The sequence below is a fragment of the Cervus canadensis genome, chromosome 24 (genome assembly GCF_019320065.1).
Source record: "Cervus canadensis isolate Bull #8, Minnesota chromosome 24, ASM1932006v1, whole genome shotgun sequence".
Taxonomy (NCBI): Eukaryota; Metazoa; Chordata; class Mammalia; order Artiodactyla; family Cervidae; genus Cervus; species Cervus canadensis.
Genome location: NC_057409.1, coordinates 19,137,470 through 19,162,870, shown reverse-complemented (window position 1 = coordinate 19,162,870; position 25,401 = coordinate 19,137,470). Strand labels below are relative to the sequence as shown.

At 39.1% G+C, this 25,401-nt stretch overlaps 1 protein-coding gene across 1 annotated transcript in view; it reads left to right on the top strand.

Moving 5' to 3' along the window:
- DAW1 (dynein assembly factor with WD repeats 1) overlaps positions 1–9,932 on the top strand; it is a 69,779-nt gene extending 59,847 nt beyond the window's left edge. Inside the window, exons 10-13 of the mRNA XM_043445378.1 lie at positions 893–1,007; positions 5,197–5,273; positions 7,071–7,233; positions 9,519–9,932. Coding sequence (XP_043301313.1) covers positions 893–1,007; positions 5,197–5,273; positions 7,071–7,233; positions 9,519–9,553 — 390 coding nt within the window. The 3' untranslated portion in view covers positions 9,554–9,932. The remainder of the gene's footprint in view (positions 1–892; positions 1,008–5,196; positions 5,274–7,070; positions 7,234–9,518) is intronic.
- Positions 9,933–25,401: the final 15,469 nt, after the last annotated feature.

Here is a 25,401-nt window from a genome sequence, read left to right as displayed (position 1 = left end):
TCATGGCAGCATTAACATGTTTTAAAGGTGCTAGAAAATTAAGATATTAATTTATCCAAAAATTGGTAATTTTTAAGTTTCAAGTTGCTGATCCTCTAAGTGTGAAGGATTTATGATGTAAAATAGCTTTGATGATTCAAATGTATTAAAAGATCTTTTTTATTGGAGAATATTTGCTTTATAGTGTTGTGTTGGTTTCCGCTATACAGCCCAGTGAATCACCCACACATATACATGTATCCCTTCTTTTTTGGATTTCTTTCTCATTTGGGTCACCACAGAGCACTGAGTAGAGTTCCCTGTGCTAAATGATCTTATTTTTTGAAGGCACATTGTCTTTGTTTACTCTCTCTCTATTCATTTATTAAACTTCAAGTAACGCTAGTAAACTTCAAGAAGTCTCAACGTGACATCTCCCTGCCTTTGTGTTTCTGTTGCTAAGAGCTTATGCTCTAGGATTATTATTAGATATATAGATTGTATATTAAATGTATTATAATCTGAGTGTACTTTTCATTTCTTAGCATTGTAGTTTTAGATCAAGCTCTGCATCACTTGATGACCCTCATATGAAAAGAGGTTGCTTCTACTCCATCAGTGAAGCACGCACTTTGAGATTTTTTTTCCTAAAATAGTGACAGATTTGTATTCTGAAGTCTGTCGTTGATCTTCTCTGTGTTGAAAGTGTGCCTTGTTAGATGGTTGGCTGCCATTTCTGGTTGTGAATCAAAGAAAATGAATAAAAGGTGAAAATTATGCACATGATTTTGGTACCGTTTTTTTAATCAGCTGTAAACATGTCATAAAGACTACTGGCCATCTTTGTATGTTAGAGAGGAAGTCAGAGTCCTCATCATTTCTTTTTTTTTCTTTTTTTTTTTTTTAATTGTAGCTATGGGATGCTGTAAATGGAAAATGCGTGGCAACCTTAACAGGCCATGATGATGAAATACTAGACAGCTGTTTTGATTACACTGGAAAGCTTATTGCAACTGCTTCAGCCGATGGTAGGTAACCTGCTTGTACATTTAATTTATGGAGGGATTTATGTTTTGTTTGATAAATATATGTGAGTCTACATTATAAGTCATCTCCCTGATGACCAGCTATGACAGAAACGACATGTGCCTCATCTCTATGATGTCCATGCCGGTCACTACACTGTGTCTGTATCATATTCTTGATACCACATGCAATGCTGTAGAAGGTTTGTATCACCTCCTTGACAACCACATATGATGTCAAACTATATCTCCATCATCTCCTTGATAACTATACATATTAGTATATCTTGGGTCATCTCCCTGATGACCATGCTACACTGTGTTGTTCTCATCAGCTTGACCATTACCAATGGTGATATAATAAATCTGCATTTTCCCCTTTATGATCACATGTGCTGCTCTACCATGCCTAGCAAATCTTCACGATGAACATATATAATGCTGTGCTGCCCCTCATCTTCTTGAGTACCACTTATGAGTCTACGCTATGTCTATGTCATCTTACTGATAACCACAGTCAGATGCTACCCTGTCTAATCATCTTGACAACATGTATAATTTTATTCTTTGTCTGCATCATTTTCTTGATAATAACAAATGAAGTTATGCTATATCTACATCCTTTTAAAATAATAATGAGTGTTGTTATTGTTGGGTCTTCCCTGGTGTCTCAGTGGTAAAGAACCCACCTGCCATGCAGGAGATGAGGGTTTGATCCCTGGTCCAGGAAGATCCTCTAGAGAAGGAAATGGCAACCTACTCCAGTATCTTGCCTGGGAAATCCCATGGACAGAGGAGCCAGGTGGGCTACAGTCCAAGGGGTCACAAAAGTGTTGGACAATAACGAAGTTATGCTATAGCTACAGCCTTTAAAAATAATTATGTATGCCACTATGCTGCTGGTTATCTCACTGATGATCCTAGATTGTGCCATAAAATTGTGTTGTCACCTTGACAACCATAAATGATGAGGTGCTGTGTGCAAAGTCTGTTTAGCAAGCACATGTGATGCTATCTCTTTGATAACTATGATCTTTAAAGTAAGACTTTTCTCTTTGATAATTCCACATGATGAATGTCTGTGTGCATGTACTCTCCTCAAAAGCTCAGTGTGATGTTTTACCTTGTTCTATCATTTCCTTCACAATCATGTGGCGTGCTGCCCTATTTTGCATCATCTCCTAGACAACTGTGTGTGATGACTCAGTTTGCTTCATATCCATGAAGGCCATGTATGGTGCTGCAACATATCTGTGTCATCTATTGATAACCACATATGTTGCTACGCTGTGTATGTGTTATCTCCCTACAGTCCACAGATGACTATACACTATGTCTCCATTATCTGCTTGATGGCTTGTATGATGCTACCCTATGTCTTTTCACCATCTTGAGAAGCACACATCATCCTATACTAAAGCTGTGTTATCTCTATGGTAACCACACACACATTGCACACCGTGTCTGCATCAACATTCTGACTGCCATGTATGACCCTACCTTACACTTGAATCATCTTATTGATGGTCCTGGATCACGCTACACTATGTCTGTCTCGTCTCCTTGATTCTAAACTGTATCCTTGTGATCTTCTCATCGGTAATCCGTGACACTCTGCTGTGTCTAGGTCATCTCTCTGATGAACATGTGTGATGCTACACTCTATCTGCATCATCCTTTTGATCACCTTTGATTCTAAACTATGTCTGCACCATGTCCCTCATGACACCATCATGCTTGATGCCATCCTCTGTCGACATCCTCTCTGTGATAACCACAGGTGACTCTGAATCTGTCACCCACTGTGAGTGCGTGTCCTGCTACTCTATGACTGTGTCATTGCCCTGACAATGTGAGCAAGCTTTCACTCTAAGTCACCTCTCTGATAATCATGTATGTTGCTACACATATGTTTAATTCTCTTACTGACCATATGTGACTACATTATGCTTATATAAATTCCTTAATAACTTTTTAAAAAATTATGGCAAAAATCAAATGCTGTTTCTAGGCTGTTTCTGTTCACTTCTTTGCCTATATTTGCTCCTTGTGACTAGCATACTTTTAAGTAGCTACTTTGTATTGTAATCAGTTGTAGAATTTGGCCTGTGATTCATTTTAATTACAGTCTTCATTACTGTCTCTTCAAAATTATGTTTGCAAGCTGTTCTCTTACTCATTAGGACTTTTCAAAGGTGATCCTTTGATCATACACACATGTCTTTTTTGCCTCCTGGAATACAAACACCCTGAATCTGGAGAATTTTATTTTTTAAACTAACTACTTATTTTCTCATCTTCTCACAGATCTTGGCTTTTAAAAATCATCCCTTAAAAATAATGAATCTGCCCTTTTCATTTTAAATATCATTCTCATTTATACAAAAGAATCTGTTTATTAAATATATATGGAGTGCCTACTTTGTGCCAAGAATTCTTTTAGGAACACAGGATTTATCGATGGGAAAAAGAGATGGGCATCTCTTCCCTCCTGGAGCTATGTTTTGAAGGGGGAGACCTCAAACAATACCATACATGTGTCTTATATAGAATATTAGATTATGTAGAATGTCAGGAGTTGTCAGTGGTATGGGGGAAGAAATAAGCAGGGACAAGTGATCAGGATGCTGAGGGATGGAAGTGAATAAAATATAAGTTCAAGTCTTTTAGTTTTGTCCTTTCTATCATCTGCTGTTTTCCCCAGCAGTGATTCTGTTCTTTCCTTTCTTCAATAGCATATTGCTTTCAAAAAACATCTTTCTCTTTTGGTTTGTGTTGTAAACTTCTTTTCATTCTGTCCCTCCTAAGAAGTCTTGATGTTTAGAGCCATTTTTTATTTACTTTTGGTCTTTGCTCCTCATTCCCATCTTAAAATTTGATTTCATTCAACAGAGTTACTTGCCTCTGCAGCTACAATCTGTTTCTTTATATTTATTGCCTCTTTCACCTTCACTGGAATTACTCTCAAGGCTGAATTTTTTTGATGTCTTATTCATATTTTTATCTTATAAAAATTGCAATTTCAGGCTATATTACTTTTGTGTTTTCTGAAACTTAAAAATACCTTTGCAAAATTTGATGTATTAGTCTATGCTGCATATTTTTGTCATATTCACAAACTCTTAAAACAAGTGGATCACTTTCCTTTAAAGCTTTTGAAATACCCAATGAAGTAGCAATATTATATTTTAATCATATTAATTCTACTGTAGCAATTTCTGTCTACTTCCTCCTGAAGTTGTCAGAGAGGAAAGTTAAAAATTAAGATATTTTGCTTCTCTCTAAATGGAAATTAAGTAACCAAAATTCCCTATCTTTGGGAACTTTACCTTGATTTTATACTTTGTGTTGCGACAGCGTCCTTCACCTGGCCAGATAAATTTTAATTTTTTATGACAACAATTTCATTACTTCTGTTTTTTTTATCCTTCTATGCTTATGTAACAACTCTATTCCTTAATCCTACAGAAATGTTATATCACTTCATCTATCCATCCATCCATCTATTCATCCATTTATCTATCAATCTTTCATCCATCTACCCATCCATCCTCATTTCCATCCATCCATCTACCCATCCATCCATCCATCTACCCATCCATCCATCCATCCTACATCTATTTATTGAGTGTTTAATATGAGTTTGGCATTTCTAGGTACTGGATATAAAGCAGGGAACACATCATTCTATTTGTCTTTTCTGTTGAAAAGGTTTTCTAGCTAGCACCTATTCTTCATTCTTTGTAAGTAGTGGTTGCTGACTCCTCTCAGAAGGCCTCTGTGTCTTCTGTAACCTTAGACTCATATTTGGTGTATGATATTAGTCTTGCTATTTATTTCTGTAGGTAATCAGAATCATCAAAACTTGTTGTGAGTCCCAATTTTTTCTCTTTAAAATGTGATTCTTTTTGAATTCTTGTCCCTTCACCTCCATCTATCTTGGAACCTTGTGTCTCTTCTAATAAGCTGGGGCTAGAGAGATGCTCCCCCCCCACCCCGCCCCGTTCTTCTCCTGTAGGGGGATCAGCTTGCATTTATAGTATTAAGTGTCTGGCTCTCACCACAGGCAAGAAGACAAACTTAGCACAGAGCTTACGTGTCAGAGGGATAGATATTTAGATAATTCAAGGCATGCGGTTCAAAGTCCTGCATTTCTGATGAATTTATATATATCTCCACTCCTCTCAAAAAGGAACAGCAAGAATTTTCAGTGCGGCCACAAGAAAATGTATTACCAAACTGGAAGGCCATGAAGGAGAAATTTCAAAGGTGAGTTGCTTTTCTCATTTGGAGCAATTTATTTATTTTCAAAAATAAGAATCAGGCTTAATATAAATCGATCTGTTGTCACTGATAGTACCAAGGTTTTGCCCAGTTATCTCATTCTTTGTAGAAATCAATTCCCTCAAGAGTAACTTTTCAAATGTGTCCTCAAACTCAGTTTAGTAAAATGATTTCTAAAACCTTTTAGAAAGTATAAAACAGCATTCTCCTCAGCCAAGAAAAAAGTTTCAGTTAGCAAAGCATACTTATTAAAGCTATTGAGAAGCTAGTAAAGTGCTTTTCCTGGTTCTAGTAAACACACTCCTTTTATATTATGCAAAAGAACAGGCTGCACCGCAAATATTAAGTGTCCTGTAGATCACATGCCATTGAGGAAGTATTTCCTAGAAATATTTACTGCTTAAAAAGTTAAAAATGACCTATCTTGAAACTTGAAAGCTGTAGTTTAGGATTTCATATGAACTCCTCCCAAAAGCTAATCCATGCAGGATGGCCATCCACTCAGTGATCTGAGGTTTAGAGATGTCCTCAGAAAGTTGTAGAGAAGGCTTTGGACCGGTGACTCTCACCCCCAGCTCAGCCCAATTCCTTGGCCTCGTGCCTAAGATGAGATTGTTCTTTCTTTTTAATGTATCAGCTCAGTGGATTCAGGTCTCTGCAGGCTCCCCTGCTATTGGTGGTCCTTGCCGTCCTGCCCATCAGCGTTGGTCTCTGAGACATTGCAGAACACATCCTCTGTGTTAGGCTGGGAGGCCAGGGAGATTGGTAGTAAGAGAGATGAGGGATATGGCCACGGGAAACAGGCCATGAAGAGAGACTGAGCTATGTTTCTGAGTGTCTGGCATGGCACACTCAACAAATGCACATGTTTTTGTGTGTGTCTGAGTAGAAAGAGTTCTCAGTCTCTACATTATTGCATTTTATGCTTGTTAACTGATATATTACCTATTGAATTGCCATCCAGTAATGGAGTTTCTATGGGGTGCCAAGCTAAAGTATTCTTTCATTCATTTTGAGAGCTTCCAGTACGCTAGGTATCACGCCGGGCCCTGGTGACACTGTAATGAAAAAAGCCATAACCTTGGGGCTTGCCCTCATCAAGTCACAGAGGAAGTGACCCACATCTCCACCCTCTGATGATTTAGAAAAGGTTATAAACATGATGTCCAGAGGAACTGAGGACTGACAGTGTTCTTTACTGCTCACATACCATGTGACAATGCCTGGCCCATTGGGGCTCTCAAGCCCACACGGATGGAAAATGCTGCACTTTAAGTAGCAACACAGAAAGTCCTCTCCTGCGGACCCTGGCATTCTGTGCCGCAGATTGAAGGACTATTTCTACGCTCATGATGACAGAAAGTTGGTCTGTAGAGGTGACACCGAGGTTTGGGTTTGAAGATCTCTGACTTGTGCTCTCATCCACACCAGGGCTCTGCCTCTTGGTTTGAGTGGAGAGGTCGATGTCAACAGCCTTTGCTCCTGAAATGAAAAGAAGCTGGGTGGGGGAACACTCAAAGTATAAGGGAGCTGTGGTCTTTATCCTTAGACTTGTGTGTGAGGGATAGGCAATCAGACATCATTGTCTAGATTTCAGTTTTCATGTATTAGTCTCTGCAGTCTTTTTCCCACCCTGAAGGAACTGTTCTAGGTAAGAATAAGTACCAGGCTGGGAAGATGAACAGGTAACTCAGTGATGTCCCCTTTTTACTGATGAAAAATATACTGGGAATCAAATTACACCAACCTGTGATCTCTTTTTTCCCCCTCGCTTGCCTGTAGATTTCTTTCAACCCCCAAGGCAACCGTCTTCTCACTGGCAGCTCCGACAAAACAGCTAGAATCTGGGATGCTCAGACTGGTCAGTGCCTCCAGGTTCTTGAGGGACACTCGGATGAGATCTTCTCCTGTGCTTTCAACTATAAAGGTGACATAATCATTACAGGTAGGGGAGAAATAGACCCCATCAACTCAGCTTTCCTTTCAAATTGGTTATTAGAGTTTCTGAGCTGAATACCAAAAGGAGCCCACTCCTATCCCCACCCTTCTTCCAGGGTCCCTAGCTCACCTGGGTGCATTTTATGTCCATTATTTAGTTTTAGCTGCTTTGCAGGACCACAGGAGTGGGCTCTGCCACTGACTGTAAGGCTTTGTGAATCCTGAATTTCGATTGCCCCAGACAGGGTAAGAATTTAGTAGCCTGCCTTACTGTTGACTGCATATCCCCAGGCATCATCCATCAAGTGGTTAATATTCAGTTGATGGCAGTAAGTCTTAGTAACTAAAACAAGTCAGGACCTAAGTTCTCCAGAGAGGGATTTACAGCCCATTAGAGCTTTATTCTCTGAGCAAAACTGTTTTCTCCTTGGATGTCCCCTTGTAACACATTAATATCTGGGGGAAAGAGCACATATTGAATGTTTTTTCCACCATTAACAATTTATTGTGAGTGAATTATATCAGCAATGTTTCATAAGAACTGGATTGAGAGCAGGTTAATTGAGATTGTAGAAAAGGGAGAAAATGCCAAGAATATGGCATAACTTGAGTAGGTGCCTCTAGAGGGAACCCTGGCAGGGAGCAGGGTGCTAAATGATAGTGTGGGGTGGGGATACCCACAGGGGCATGAATCTGCTCAACTCTCAATGATTCTCATTGTGCTGAGAAAATTTTTAAATTGCTTAACTGGTCTAAGGAGTTAAATGTCGCATACGCAAACTTGGCTTCATATGTTGGCTGATTTTATTTATTTTAATCAGACAACTTCAAAGGTGCTGAGAATAATCTCTGCCTTTGCCCTAAAATTCCAGTCCTTTCTACTTAATGATGGATGATTTCTAAAATTACAGATTACTTTCTTTGGGCCTATGGTTTGCAAGTGTTACTATAATGCAGGTATTCCTAAGACAATACCATAATAAATAGCATCAAATCCTTTCTCTTGATGATGAAGGATGTGAGTGGTTGTGACAGAGAACACTGAAGCTGGGGCTGGTTTGTCAGAGGACCAACCTTTCCTAGTCCACCCTGTTTGTGTTAAGCCGGGCAAGCCCTGCAGTACCTCTTTCCGCATCCACAGAAGGCCCTGGAGAATTTAGGGAAGGAATATTAGTTGTTTGTGCCTTGTTTTAATGCTGGCCTTCAAATGCCTGAGCTCTTTTAAGATATTATTAGTTTATTTAGTATTTCCCAAAGCAAACGCCTGGAGATAGTAAAGGACAAGAAAGCCTGGCATGCTGTAGTCAATGGGGTTGCAAAGAGTCATGACTTAGTGACTGAAAAATACCAAAAATAAATCAATAAATAAAAGCACCAATATGCTAAATACAGGTCCACTCTATGACAGTGCTTATGAGACTGGGAAGTGACATGTCTTCCTTGCCATCAGCAGAACACTTTGTTTGAATATGAATCTGCCCTATTTTCCTGGTGGACTCTGGTGTGGTTAACTGCATGCATTTTCAGTGGACTGCCTGAGGGTTTAGAATCACAAAATGGAAGCAAACTGTCCAGAGTGGTCAGGACACTTTCAAAAAGATGAGATACCTTTGGGTACAATGTACAGTTTTCACAGGCTTTTGCAGCCCCCACACTGCTTGTATTGATGATACATGCCTGGCACCTGAGGTGGAAAAAACCAACAGAACCCAGCAGTGCTTCATACTGGGGCTGCCATTCCCAGGGCACGAATGTGGATGGGGTCCCTGGGGGAGGAGTGTATCAAGGCTGCTTTGGAAGAGTGTCTGTTGCTGTCGTGGGGAGGGCAGGAGTTTCACATTTTGACTGATGAGAAAAATCCACTGTAATTTTGAAACATTCCAAAGTGGAATGTGCTGCTTCCTCATAAATTGATCACTCAAACCTGGAGATGTTCCAAGTCATCATATTTGCCACTTGGTGGTGATGCATGAAGCGGGATGGGGATAAGCAGAGGGGTGGGTGGTGTGGTGACATGCTAGGGTCCTCTCTAACCCTAAAATGCCATGAATCTTGCAGAAGGGAGTAGAATGTGAACTTGCCCAACTTATGACCAATGGGCAAGACAAACAAAAAGATCCCCTCTCCCCAAACACCTGAACTGCTAACGGGTTCTGCAGCTGGACACCCAGGAGCTAGCACATTGAGCACGTTGATCATCCACAACGACCCAGAAAATGTTAACCTGTAAACACAGAGAGAGTTAAATGAGTAAAAAAAAGAAAAATAACTTGGTGAAATTTACTTTATTAGGCAGCAAGGATAATACCTGTAGGATATGGCGGTGATTGAAGAGAGTCAGTCAACGAAGAAACTTGCCAGCCATGCTGATCAAAAGTTGGAGCGTCATAGCCAGCCAGCAAGCTATTTTGATATTTCAAATGTTTTCTCTTTATCCACAAGTCAACCATTTGTATACTGTCCTTAGTTTCACAGATATGACCGTTGAAGTTGAAGTTATATCATTCCTTAATGTCTGATGGAGATGACAGGAGTGGTGAGCATATTGCTTGGCAAACTGGTTATTTCAATTTTCTTTTATATCTTGATAGCATCACCATACTGATAAGTGAAACCAGAATGATTTAACAATGTGTCTCCTACATTCTACTTTGCAAGCTATTATAATTTCTGTTGAATAAAGTTTCTGGAGAAAATTTCTGTGAATTTGCATGTCTGTGTGATGTATGGTTTCTTTCTTATGGTGAGAACTTTAATGATGTACTCTTTCAGCAGCTTTCAAATATGCAATACAGATTTACTAACTACAGGAACCACGATGTACATGACACTCCCACGACTTAATTATTTTATAATTAGAATTTTGTACCTTTTGATCCCCTTTCACCCATTTTTATCTCAGTTCTCTGTATAAGTTCAGTGTTTTTTTTTTTGTTTGTTTTAAATTCCACATATAAGTAAGATTACATGACATTTATCTTTCTCTGCCAGACTTATTTCATTTTAGTTTTATGCCCTCAAAGTTCATCTGTGTTGTGGTAAATGACAAGATTTTTCTTTTTAAGGCTGTATAATATTCCATTGTGTGTGTGTGTGTGTGTGCATTTTCTTTATCCATTTTTCCATCTTGGCTATTATAAATAATGTTGCAGTGAATATAGGGGTGGATATATCTTTTTCAGTTATGGTTTTTGTTTTCTTCAAATATATAATCAGAAATGGAATTGCTGGATTATATTATATTTTTAATTTTTTTTGAGAACCCTCCATGCTACTTTCCATATTGGCTGTAAAAATTTACATTCCAACATTTTTTAGGAGGATATGTAAGTTTGAAATTTGATTAGAAGTTTTATTATTTACTTAGCTATTTTGCTTTTATCAGCTCAGAAAGAAAGAGGCAAATAGGAATAGAAGTTTTATCTTCCTTCCCTCACATTCAAGAATACACCTACTCCTCCTTCCTCCAGAGAAAGAGTTGAGAAAGGACACAGAATAAAATATAGGGAAATATAGAAAAACATATAGGGAAAATAAAATGGATCTCATTTAGTAGCAAATGTATTCTGATTTCATAGTAGACTGGACTGTAAAAAAACGCACACATGTTTTTCTCTGAGGAAAAGTTAAACAGGATATAAATTTCAGACTATTGAACTTAAAAATCTGGTTGTTAAACAATTGAGGTACCAGAGAAATCATCAAACACCAACCTGATTGATGCTGAAATACTATGTAAAAGTGCCACAATGCATTTAAAAAATTAATGTTCAAAGATAAAGCACAAGATTTATCTTTACAACTGTTATCTGTTACAATGCACATAGCAGTCCTGATTTTACGCCAAGAAAGGTCTATCACAGTGACGTTAAATAATTTACTAAAGACATAAAATATTAGGTAGTGAAGTGGGATTTAGAGTCCAGGGATTACACTCCATTATATTATGTTCTTTGACGCCCCCTGGTGGTCAAGAAAGCCTTTCCTGGGCTTTCCTGGTGGTTCAGACGGTAAAGAATCTGCCTGCAATGCAGGAGATGCAGGTTTGATCCCTGGGTCAGGAAGATCTCATGAAGGGAATGGCAGTGCACTCCAGTATTCTTGCCTGGAGAATTGCATGGACAGAGGAGCCTGGCAGGCTACAGACCTTGGGATCACAAACAATCAGACAGGACTGAGTGACTAACACTTTCACTTTCATATATTACATTCTTAAGTGAAAAAATCTTAATTGTGGACGAACAGTATCAGATGTACCAGTAGGAAGGTTTGGGGTGGGAATTACCTCTCAGATCATCCGTGGATGCCTCAAGAAGAAAAAATAAAACAAAATAAACAAAACTTTAATGCTGGAAAGGAGTAAGTTTAGAGATGGAGCTGCCAATGAGAGCTTGAATTAGAGAAAACCAGATCAAAATTTGGGCTTCCCTGTGGCTCAGCTGGTAAAGAATCCATCTGCAATGTGGGAGACCTGGGTTTGACCCCTGGGTTGGGAAGCTCCCCTGGAGTGGGAAAGGCTACCCACTCCAGTTTTCCAGCCTGGAGAATTCCATGGACTGTAGTCTATGGGGTCGCAAAGAGCTGGACATAACTCAGTGACTTTTCACTTTCAGGTCAAAATTTAGCTGCTGCTTTGAAAATTCTAAAGAATCAGTGGACCTTGATTTTTCCTTCTAACCCTTTGATAGCTTTGGGAACAGTGGTGATAAACAGAATATTTTCTGCCATATCAGTAAACAGAGGATGTCACAGTAATCAGCAATTGCAGCCATAGCCAATTGTAAGTTGGGGAGCCTAAGGGCACTCAGCAGAGAAGAATAGCTGCTATTTAGTAGTCATCAGACTGCAGCCACTCTCTGAGGTGAGCCCTAAAGAAAATCTGGATGTGAGAACACAGGATACTGGTACCAGATACCTGAGGTGCAAATCAAAAGAATGATTTCGGTGAGTCCAGACTCTTGCAGCTCCCCATGAGTAGAAAAGTGATAAATTCCTTGAGGTTTTTAGTTTTCTTTAATTACCAGTAATCTTTTGTTTCTACTACTTGCTTTTTGTTGGAAAACTCATATATCCTAGCTTTCTGCTTGCCTCCTTGCAGCAGTTCTCAGAGTTACTTGAGATGCTGCCTCCTGAGCTTGAAGTCCTAAAAATTCCCACCAAATAAGACATAATGCTCAACTTGCAGACTTTGAATACACACTTCCAGTCCACAGTGAGAATACTATTTTGCTAAATCACTTAAAAGACTCAGACAATGTGTTAACCTAAGTTCATGTGCCTGACACACAGTGAGACCAAACAAACCGAAATGTCAGAGTTTGGAGCAGAGAAAGTTTTATTGCAGGGACACGCAAGGAGGTGGGTGACTCATGCCCTAAAAAGCCCCGAGATACTTGAAGGGTTTTGGAAAATATTTTAAAAAGCCAGGTGAAGGAGGTGAGGTACAGGGTATGTAATCATCTAGGGCACAATTCTCTGATTAACTGATGACATGGAAAAGGGTGGTGTCACAGACAATAACTTTATCAGTCCTTAGGCTCCAGGAGGCTATGTGCTCACAGTCATCAACTAGTTATATCTTCCACTTGGGGGGTGTTTCCACATCTGCAAAACAACTCAGGAAATGTACCTCAGATACTATTTTCTATTCAATAGGTATTTTAGAGAGGAGCTAAAGCAGAGGATGAAATTAAAAGACATTTGCCCCTTGGAAGTAAAGCTCTGAGAAACCTAGACAACATATTAAAAAGCAGAGCTGTCACTTTGCCAACAAAGTTTAATTTAGTCAAAGATATGGTTTTTCCAATAGTCATGTATGAACGTGAGAGTTAGACCATAAAGAAGGTTGAGCATCCAAGAAATCACGCTTTCAAACTATGGTGCTGGATGAGACTCTTGAGAGTTCCTTTGACAGGAAGGAGGTTGAACCACTCAATGCTAAAGGAAATCAACCCTGAAAATTCACTGGAAAGACTGATGCTAAAGCTGAATCCCCAGTACTTTGACCACCTTGATGTGAAGAGCCAATTCATTGGAAAAGACCCTGATGCTGGGAAAAATTGAGGGCAGGAGGAGAAGGGGGTGACAGAGGGACAGATGGTTGGATGGCATCACCAACTCAATGGACATGGGTTTGAGCAAACTCTGGGAGATAGTGAAGGACAGGGAAGCCTGACATGCTGCAGTCACGTGCGACATGGTCGCAAAGAGTTGGACACACCTGAGCAACTGAATAAGAGCAAAGTAGAGGACATGGGAGAAGACCTGTCCTAGGAAGGTTCCATAGGCTCCTGCCGCTGTACAGATGTATGGTCATGGAGATTACCCTACGTCTTACAGACCAAAGCGAAACTCTTGGCCATAAAATGACTTAACCTCTAAGTTTTATGTTTTGAGGAATTGTTTCTTTATAGAATGCTTGTGATTGCTTTCAGATATCTCAATCTACTTTAAAAAGTGCTTACTTAGGATCATAGGGAAAGCAATAATGTACTGCTGGGTGTTGGTCTCATCCCACTGATCATGATGCTATTGGCTAGCAATGCCTGAAATGCTCACCTGAGCTCCTGCTCCTTGTGGTGAGTCCTCATAGACATTTACCCACCTGAGGACAGTGTGGCTGGATTGGCCTTCCTGGTTCTTAATATGATTCTAATAGGGAAGAACAAATCTAACTCCATATTAGATATGTTTCTTTTAGTTTAACCTTTGCTCTCTGTTGCTTTTTTTTTTTTTAACAAGTTAATCAATAAAAGGACAATGCCTACAGTTAGAAGCAAATATAATGGCCCATCTCAAGGAATCTGCCCCCTCTGCCTGAATGCTGAACTGATATACCTTTATTCAGCTCACAGAGAAACATTCTGACCCTGCTCGCCTGTGAATGGCTGCAGGAAACAAGAAGGAGAACACATCCCCTCCCAGAGTCTGGTCAAGTTAGGAAATATTTGCAAAAATTATGGGCCTTTTTGCTTTACCTCCTGCCCTCCCCCATCTCTCCTATAAAATAACTAGCATCCAGACCCTGGTAAGACAGTTCTCTAGGACTCTAGTCTTCTGAGGCTTCCAACCTTCCAAATAAAGTCTTTCTTCCTTGCCCCAACACCTCATCTCCCAATTTATTGGCCTGTCATGTGGCAAGCAGAATGTGTTTGGACTTGGTAATATGATTGTAAGAGGCACTTCAGCAACAACCATTAGGGAACTTTGAAAAAAACTAGATTTTATTACCCACATGTCCTGGAGGGTACAAGTCACATAGGAGGCCAGGTGGAAGGAGGGATCTCACAGGTTCACACTTCAGTGGTGAATTTAAAACGTAAGAGTGGGAATTAGGGCTTGGGAAGAAAAGAATCAGGGTCACTCAAGTGAAGTTTTCTGGGTCACCCAGGGCTTTCTAGAAGAGAATGCCATAGGTGAGGCGGCCTGGCTCCTTATCTGGTTGTTTAGCTAGTGTATGTGTCATCACAGAGCTGTAAATATGCTCTTTTGAGATGGGTATCTTTGAAATGGATGCCTCAGTAGTCAAAAGCTTATTGTCAGGCATTTTCACTACATATACTCACTTTATTTTCATCTGGAGTATTGTCAGGTACAGTGAAGTGTGTGTGGGGCCTGGAGTCAGATTCTCTACGTATATATTCTGATTCAAACTCTTATTCTTGGACAAGTTATAATACCTTACCACTCTGTCTGAGGTTTCTCATCTGGAAACTGGTGGCAATAAAAGTTCTTGTTTTGAGGATTAGGAATACATGGCACATAATGAGCATGAGGGTAATATTTTCCATTATTATTTATGATCAATAACTTAGGAGATCTCTTCAAAACAAATTGCACTTCATATATGAACACATTTTTCAGGGAAGAACACAGTGTTGTTTTCTCTGAAATAATAGTTGTAATATAACTCATTTAATTTGTTAAAAACATCTTAGGGAGGATTGTATATCAAATTTTTGTCAATTAATTTAAAATTTAAGTCTTTTCTAACTTTCATTTTAAAGGTTTTCTTTCAGAGGAGCTGAGATGTGAGGAGATCATTAATATAGACGATTATGGTCTAACCTATCCTCATGCATTTAAATTTCATATATAATTTTATGAGAATGAACTGTCTTCATAAAAATGAAGTATCTTTTCTAACAACTCATCTCTAAAACTGCAGTAGCTCATGATTTAGCATAATGTCTGATTTAAAGCAAAATAAATGCTTTTTTAACTAAACAGTGTTTTTTATACACAGAAGTCTTTTATTGCCATTTAAAAATGCATCGGTGATCTTTTAAATTACAAAGAAATTTGTTATGTTTTCCCATTGCTCTGGTTCTCTTAAACCAATTCAGCATTTTGGGTCTCTAAAGCGATGAAATTTGAAGTTAAAAAAAATTGTGAATATAGTAAAAGGCATACTCCTTTTCAAAAAAAGATTTACAAGCTAACTCAAAATACCTATAGTCATTGTAGTTATCTTACCAAGATAATCTTAGGTTTCATTTAATTTAGGTTCTCTGTTATCTCAGTTTGGGCTGTAAGTAACGAAATACTTAATTGCCTTAAACAAGGTTAGTTAGTCCCATAGTGAGCTATTCAGGGGCATGGGGACAGAGGGACACTCCATCTGGGGGCTATCCCCTCCACCATCCTTGTTGGCTTCTGTCCTGCATGTCTTTCCTAGCTGCCAGGTGGGTTGACACTATTTTCTTAGTTTATGTATCTTGCCATCTCTTTTAATTTAATCAAATCTAGAAGAGAATTTCTTATATCTCTCATTATTTCCACTTGCTGTTCTTAGCAGTTCTATTCATGCTGACAATGACATCCTCTCTCACTTCTCCCCCTTTATTTCATCTACCCACCAAATCGTAAGCATTTTCCTCAAAAAACAAACCCTAGGTCTCCAATCTTATTACCATTTTAATCTGTAATCTATCATCTCATTTCCCCTGTACTAGAAACTGAAACCAGTGTCTACTTAATGACTTCGGCTTCCTTTAGTTCCATCAGATTATTCCTTTCTAAAATAAACAGGAAAAAATCTCCAAATGTTTATAGATTTTACAGTTTACAAGACTTTTGCATACATCAATTCATTTAATGAAGAGGAAAAAAGTAGGAATGATTAGAAACTGAATTTGGAGCTGATAACACCTACTTAGCGGAGGGAAGAGGTGGTTTACTCCAAAATCATTTGGCCAATAGTTGGTTAGACATGGACTCAAATCTTGAAAGGCTGTGTCTTACAAATAGCCAAAAGAAGTTATGAAATAGTGATGTGAGGCGTATGTTTTTTTGACATAGTGCGTTTCATGTGCTGGTGATACACATATTTTTTTCTTTTTTGGTCTGGATTTCTTTTGAATTCCCTGAATAACCTTTACAAAATTAACTTTATGAAACATGGTGCTGTTTTTCCAAGTAATAAGAGTTTCAATTTGGACCTTTATTATACATACAATTATTTAGTAACAGAGTCTCAATTGCTTGTGATCTGGTAGTTCTAAATTCACACTTCCCCTGGAAATTATATTGTAACAGATTAGAAATGCTTTTTCCCAGACATTACAGAAACTAAATGAAAATATTCATAACAACTTTTGGAAATGTAAAGAGCAAAGGCTGAGATTCTGATTGTTCACACTTAGAGGCTGAAAAGGTAGATATGGCAGTTATATAAGAGGTCCATTTAGCAATAGACAGCTTGTGTGAAGTGAAATCAAGTTAATTCATTCTCAATTAGAAGTTTCTGTACTCTGTAAACAGTAACTACCATAGAGGTAGTCCCCACTTAGTATTCCTGTGGAAAGTGAAAGCGTTATTTGCTCGGTCGTGTTTGACGTTTTGCTCCCCCATGGACTGACTGTAGCCTGTCAGGCTCCTCTGTCCATGGGACTCTCCAGGCAAGAATACTGGAGTGGGTAGCCATCCCCTCCTCCAGGGGATCTTCCTGACCCAGGGATCTTACCTGGGTCTCCTACACTGCAGGTGGATTTTGAGCCACACAGGGAAGAATCTATTACTGTGGAGTTCCTTTTAAAAATGCAGAGTGTCAAAAATCACTCTTTCTAAGACAACAGAAAAAAAGACAAAACCATGAGTGTGTAAAGTTCAGTTCAGTTCATTCAGTCGTGTCCGACTCTGCGACCCCATGGACTGCAGCACACCAGGCCTCCCTGTCCATCACCAACTCCCAGAGTTTACTCAAACTCACGTCCATTGAGTCGGTGATGCCATCCGATCATCTCATCCTCTGTCATCCCCTTCTCCTATTGTCCTCAACCTTTCCCTGCATCAGGGTCTTCTCAAATGAGTCAGCTCTTTGCATCAGGTAGCCAAATATCGGAGTTTCAGCTTCAGCATCAGTCCTTTCAATGAATATTCAGGACTGATTTCCTTTAGGATGGATTGGTTGGATCTCTTTGCAGTCCAAGGGACTCTCAAGAGTCTTCTCCAACACCACAGCTCAAAAGCATCAATTCTTCAGCACTCAGCTTTCTTTATAGTCCAACTTTCACATCCATACATGACTACTGGAAAAACCATAGCCTTGACTAGATGGACCTTTGTTGGCAAAGTAATGTCTTTGCTTTTTGATATACTGTCTAGGTTGGTCATAACTTTTCATTTTGTGTTGACTGGTTTGATCTCCTTGTGGTCCAAGGGACTCTCAAAAGTCTTCTCCAACACCACAGTTCTGTGGTTGTTACTTAATATAATAAATGTAATTTGTTATATCCAAGGTAGCAAGTTTTGACTTATGAGTACAATAAGCTTGGTGGCAGCTTATGATCACTTTCCCCCCTTTCCTCACATTAGAACAGATTTCTCACTTTTATTATGGATCAGGTCTATTCATATAGTAAAAGAGTGTAGATCCTGAAAAGTTTCCCCTCAGCCTGAGAACAGCTATATTCACCCTGGAGACTCCTGGGTCCCAGTGAGATTACAGTATGGTTTGTCCTCACTTGATTCATGGTATCATGACCTACTCTCTATTACTTGGCAAGCTTCAACTTTTGCATTGTTATTATTCTCAACTTAAAAATATTGAGATTCCTGAAAAAGGTAAACATCAAGTCACCATATGGCCCATATACCATTTTCACTTCTAAATAAATGTGCAAAAAATTGAAAACTGGTACTTAAGGACATGTATGTGCATTTTCATTAAGGCACTATTCACAATAGCTTAAACGTCCATCAGTGGTGCAGAGATAAAAAAATTGTGATATATCTATACAGTGGAATATGACTTAGCCACAAAAATGAATGAAATATTGATAAGGTGAATCTTGAAAATATTATGTTCAGTGGAATTAAGACCAAAAGCTCATACCTCTTGCGTGATTTCTTTTATATGAAATACCCAAAATAGGTAGATCCCTGGAGATAGAATGTAGATTGTTGCTTGCCAAAGACTGGGGATGGGGTGGGGCACATCTGTTTCATGGGTATGGTGTTTTCTTTAGGGGTAATGAATATGTTTCAGAATTAGAGATGCTTATTGCACAACACTCAGAATATACCAAGTACTACTGAATTGCTCAGTTTTAAAGAGTCCCTTGGACTGCAAGGAGATCCAACCAGTCCATCCTAAAGATTAGTCCTGGGTGTTCACTGGAAGGACTGATGCTGAAGCTGAAACTCCAGTACTTTGACCACCTCATGCAAAGAGTTGACTCACTGGAAAAACCCTGATGCTGGGAGGGATTGGGGGCAGGAGGAGAAGGGGACGACAGAGGATGAGATGGCTGGATGGCATCACCAACTCGATGGGCGTGAGTTTGAGTAAACTCTGGGAGTTGGTGATGGACAGGGAGGCCTGGCGTGCTGCCATTCATGGGGTTGCAAAGAGTCGGACATGACTGAGCGACTGAACTGAACTGAAATAGTTCATGTTACATTTGTATATTTTGGAGATTAAGCCCTGTCTACTGCATCATTTGCAAATATTTTCTTCTATTCTGTAGATTGTCTTTTTTTTTTTATAATGGTTCCTTTGCTGTGCAAAAGCTTCTAAGTTTGATTAGGTCCCTTTTATTTATTTTTGTTTTTATTTCTTTTGCCTTGGGACACTGACCTAAGAAAACATAGGTGCAATTTATGTCAGAGAATGTTTTTCCTCTGCTCTCTTCTAGGAGTTTTATGCTGTTTCTCTTTATTCCTAAATTTCCTCTTGAATTTCGAGCTTCAGGTTCAGTTACCTGGAACTGAAAAATGAGTTTATGACTCTCTGTGGTCATGCAAGAGATGGGAATCCCAGAAAAGTTATCTAGAAGCTGTAAATACAGTGAGGACAAAGGCTTATTTATTCTATCTTTTGGGCAATGCTGGATGAATCTCTTTGATCAAAAGTTGCCTTTGTTACTACTTTCTTGGGACTGTGAGGTCTAATCAAGCGACCACCACAAGTCAGACGTCCTTGTACTTTACTGAGAAATGACAAGCATGCCTTTCACTGATCTCACAAATGAAAAGTAGAAAATACTGTGTTTTAAAAGTGCATAAGCTTATTCACTTTTATTCTCTTATCTCAGCAGGTGGCAGTGTTTATCTTTTGGCAAAGAAATTCTTTACTTACAGCTGCAAATGAAGAGTCTTAAGAGTAAACTTTGTATTCTGGGTTCTTTAAAGCCCAAGCTACATGGAGCTATATAACAATGCTCAGATTTTGGTATGGCTTAAAGCATAGGACCATTTTGGCATATCTGGGGCAAATAACATATCTCATTAAATCTGATGCAGTGTAGAGACGTTTTCCATGTATTTATGAGAACACCACCCACTAAGGTGGATAAGAGTTTTATTTGTTCTCTATAGATCCCTCTATTGGAAACCATGTTCTAATTATATTTTATGATGACATAATCTATCAAGTAAATCAACATTCAATTAGGATCAAGTAATACTTGATCAATTTTTATGTTTTAATAAAATTGATTGTAATTCCAGTGGATCAAGAGCCCAAGAATTGTGGATACTTTGAATGTAATTATTTTAACATAATTGTAAATCGAAAGGGTCAATCTGGTTTGTGTTTGATTTTCAAAGACAACAAAATTCTGAGATGAAATGAACAGAGACTATTTATTAATAAAGGAAGACCATCTGCTGTCACTTTCATTTCAGCAGGAGTTCCAAGTTTCAAAGGGGAGTCCGTTTCATAGAGTAGAAAGATGAAATACAGAGATAATCTCTGATTGACAGGTGCTTTATTAAGGTGGCAGCTTCAGGGTGACTTTCTAACTGGTTCTCAGGTATATCTGGCAGCCTTTCACTGGCTACAATGGACAAGAAAGCAATTTGAGGACATTTTTAAAGAAGGAAGGATTACTCAGTGTCATGGGTGGAGGATTTTCTGTAGAGGCCTTGGGTGCTTTGTGGCCATTAAACTGTCATCAAAGTTCTTATTTGATGGTGGTGGTGGGGCAGCTGCCATGACAGCCAGTTTCTCAAGAGTGACAGTATTTCGGTGATAAAAATGCAGACTCTGCAATCAAATAATATTAGAAGGGATAGTGTGCCTACTCCAGTATTCTTGGATTTCCCTTGTGGCTCAGCTGGTAAAGAATCTGCCTGCAATGCAGGAGACTTGGGTTCAATCCCTGGGTTGGGAAGACCCCCTGGAGAGGGGAAAGGCTACCCACTCCAGTATTCTGGCCTGGGGAATGCCATGGACTATATAGTCCACGGGGTCACAAAGAGTTGGACACGACTGTGCAGCTTTCACTTTCACTGCAATCAAAATGTCTGTTGTAGTATCCTGCTCAAATACTTCTTGGATGTGGGGCCTTGAGATTTCAAACACTCCTTGACTCAGTTTTCTCATCCCTAAAATGAGACTGATAATAGTGTGTGGGGAGTTGGTGAGTATTAAATAAGTTAATAGATACACGAAGAACTTGGAAGGAAAGCTATTACAAGCCTAGACAGCATATTAAAAAGCAGAGACATCTCTTTGCCAACAAAGGTCCATACAGTCAAGGCTATGGTTTTTCCAGTTGTCATGTATGAACGTGAAACTTGGACTGTAAAGAAGGCTGAGTGTTGAAGAATTGATGCTTTTGAATTGTGGTGCTGGAGAAGACTCAAGAGTCCTTTGGACAAGGAGATCAAGCCAGTCAACCCTAAAGGAAATCAACCCTGAATATTCACTGGAAGGACTGATGCTGAGGCTAAAACTCCAATATTTTGGCCACCTGATGCGAAGAGCCACTCATTGGAAAAGACCCTGATGATGGAAAAGATTGAAGGCAAAGGAGAAGCGGGTGGCAGAGGATAAGATGGTTGGATAGCATCATTGATTCAATGGACATGAATCTGAGCAAACTCTGGAAGATAGTGAAGGACAGCAAAGCCTGCCATGCTGCAGTCCTGAGGTTGCAGAGAGTCAGACACGACTCAGCAACTGAACAACAATAGCAACAGAACTTGATACATCATAAATATTCAATTAGTGAATAGCTAATATTATTTGCAGACAAGGCTTCAGTGGCTTGGATTTAAAGGACTTAAGACTGGAGAAAGAATTCACATATTCAAGGCAGATTTTCTCATAAATTTATTATGATTTGGGATATCTCTGCAACAGATATTCAAAACCTCCCCATCTATGTTCTAGGAAACTGATAGGGAGTAAGATAGATGCAGTGAGCATTAATGTCCATCTCTCATAAATTCTTATGAACTGAGGCATGAGAATAAAGTTTTGGTTCAGATTAATCCACATGTAGTGATCATGGCTCTTAATCAGCCTGGTTTTTCAGTATTTTCCTCCTTTTGCAAAGCTGTGACCTTCTAAGTAAAGCCTCATCCAGCCCTCACAGCCAAGGGAATCACTACTGAAGAGGAGGAAAATGCCATTAAGTGAAATTTCGAAATTCTTCTTGAAGTTACCCTCTTGGTTTTTGAGAAAAGATGTTTTTATTAGAAAATTTAGAGGGAATTTATCAAATGCTTCTTAAAATTATCTTAAAGGTGACAATATTCCCCAGGGTGTTCTGATGTGCCTATTAAAATTTCAGTGATTCCTACATATTGGAGAAATTGACAAATGCCCCTAAATTTGAGTTTTAATTACTAACAGTGTCAATCAAAGACTGATGCTGAAACTCCAATACTTGGATCACCTGATGCGAAGAGCTGACTGGTTGGAAAAGACCCTGATGCTGGGAAAGATTGAGGGCAGGAGGAGAAGGGGGCGACAGAGTATGAGATGGTTGGATAGCATCATCAACTCAGTGGACATGAGTTTGAGCAAGCTCTGGGAGATGGTGAAGGACAGGGAAGCCTGGTTTGCTGCAGTCCATAGGGTCACAAAGAGTCAGACATGACTTAGCGACTGAACAACAACGGTGTCAATCAATCAAAGAAGCCAGCACCTCCTCAGTAAGGGTGATCACAGACATGCTTTCCTTTGGCACCTCCAGTGTGTTGACCTGTAATATTTTGGGTGTGGGCTTATGCCGCATGTGTAATGATCCCCTTGGAATCTCTTGTGGTGTGGTTCCTGCTTTAGTACTTTTCTTCATCTTATACACCTTATTATTTGCAAGAATTTCTAGGACACACTCTCATCCTTAATTATGGAAAGAGCAATCCAAGGGGGAATGCCTGAATTTCTGCTCCGTGTGCATGTGGTTTTTCCCTGTTTTCCCAGAGGAGTGTGTCTTCCTGGAGTGGAGGATGACACTGGGTTTTTTCCCCCAGGCAAGAAGAGACTTGTTTTCTAGGTGTGCCTGAGGCTAAAGAACATGAACAATTCTCTTCTAGGGTAGAAAATCTCCATCATTAAGTAGAGTAGCAGCTATAGCTATTACCTCTTGGGTTATTACCAGGAATAAACAATTAGGTTGCATCATATAAAATTTTGACAGATTTTGATTTACAAAAATTTTCATGTGGTTCAACCTAATACATTGCTGTATACGTGCAGGTTGAGAGATTTTTTTGCTTCAGGTTTATCCTCAAACAGATCCTTGATAGTGACCCACAGCCATTATTGCATCCTGGTGTCCTCCCCCTGCAGAGAGCTGATGATGGGATTCAAACAAAGGCTGATGATGCTTTGACCTACGTAATCATGGTAGAGAGAACCCATTTAACATGGTATATGGCAAACATAGTGGACTTTGGAATAAGACAGTGTTCAACTCATTATTCTATTCTTACGAGCAAGTCGTTTTACCTTTCTGAGTCTGTTTCCTTATCTATAAAATGGAAAGACAAAAATAGAATGAAATGAGACAATACACATGGAGAAAAACTAGCCTAAGGCTTGTGGTATATTTGGTATTTAACTTGTGTCCTTGACCTTCAATTTCTCCTTTGAGAATGGAGTTAGTGCTGACTCCTGTGATTGAAAAAGGGATCTTGCACGAACTGTCCTTGGAGAGAGCAAGGACAGCCTCTCCACCTTTCTGAAGGTCTTTGCCCACATTGCCATGTAGAGATGTCCCTTGTAAATGTGCTTCTCAGCCACTCAGGTTTTGCTGATTCCCTTGGGAAAAACAGGTGGCCTGTATTTAGAATAGCTTCAACTGCTAAGCATTTGAGTGAATGCCTACAAGTGTTAATCAAAAAGTGTTTTAAGCATCGGTTCTATGTAAAGATATTGTTTCAGACAATATTCTAAATATCTGGAGGATCTTTTTAGATTGGTTTGAAAGAGGAGAATATAAATAGAAGTATATGAATATATATTTGAAATCAAGTCTTTTTAGAGGGAATTCAGTTGTCACAAAATATACATTATAATATTTAGAAACAATTTCAGTAAAGGAGTCATATTAGGTTTCACCTTCCATATTTAACAGTCCAATGAGGTAAGGAATGTCATGTCAGACATTCATAGAGTTCACTGCATAAAGAAGAAGTTCTGATTTCTTGTTCTTATATTCCAAGGCATCTATGAGTTGGCCCTAACCTATATTTCTGGCCTAATCTTCCCTGCTCCCCTATATCCCAGGCTGAATTGTGTTCTCTCAAAATTTGTATTTTGAAGTCCTAATCCACTTCAGAATGTGATTAGGATGTAATTGTACTTGGAGATAAAGTCTTTATAGAGGTGGTGAAGTTAAGGTCTTTAGGACTGTCCTTCATCCAATCTGACTGGTATCCAAAGAGCCAATTTGGATATACAAAGAGACATCAGGGTGGAAAAAGTAAAGACCACACGAGGACACAGAGGGAAGATTTCTGTCTGCAGAGCTGATCTTGGACTTCCAGCCTCCAGAACTGTGCGAAAGAATTTTCTGTTGTTGGAAGTGTCCAGTCAGTGGTGTTTTGTTATGGCAGCCTGAGCAGATGATGCACCTGATTAACTAGACTACTCACCAGATCTCATATAAGTGCCAGACATTCCTTTCTCTGTGATTGCACTATTACCTAGTGGTCTCTTAGCCCATTTGCTCTGTTATTTTATAATACTATAGAGTCAGTGGCTTGTAAACAACAGAATTTTCTGGTTCACAGATGGCTGAATTTCTTACTGTGTCCTCACAGGGCAAAAGGGCCAAGGGAGCCCTTTGGGGTTGCTTTTGTAAGGGCACTAATGTCTTGATGAGGGTTCTACCCTCATGATCTAGTTACCTTTTAAAGGACTTACCACATAATGTCACATCAGGGGTTAATTTTCAAAACATGGATTTTTGGGGAACACAAACATTCAGTCTACAGCATTTATCATAAAATGCTGGGAGTAAATGGGTAAGTAATTTACCATAAATAGGTAAGTAAGTTACCCATTTATTTACCCTAAGATTCCTCTTCTTATATCTTTAGCTAGGAATTCCCCTCTCCAATGATTCATATATTCCTGAGATACAATTTTTCTGTTGAATTCTACTCTCCTACCCACCCTCACTCCTCCAAGATGGAAAAGATCTTCCTCTCAATTCCATTCATGCATGTCTATTTTATAATTTTAAAACATATTATTCTGGAAAATAAAGACCAGAATTTCCAGAACAGCAAGTTGAAAAAGAGTTGAAAAAATCAAGAGACCATGGGACCATTGAGGTAATTTTGGCTTTTTGTTAGGATGAAAGAGGCTTTTGCCTGATTTTAGACTGAGGAAACGATTCTAGTAAAGAAATAAAGGTTGAAAAATTAAAAGAAAAAAATTTCTATTTGTTGGAACCGTTGTTATTTTTTTAATTTAATTTTTGGTTGCACT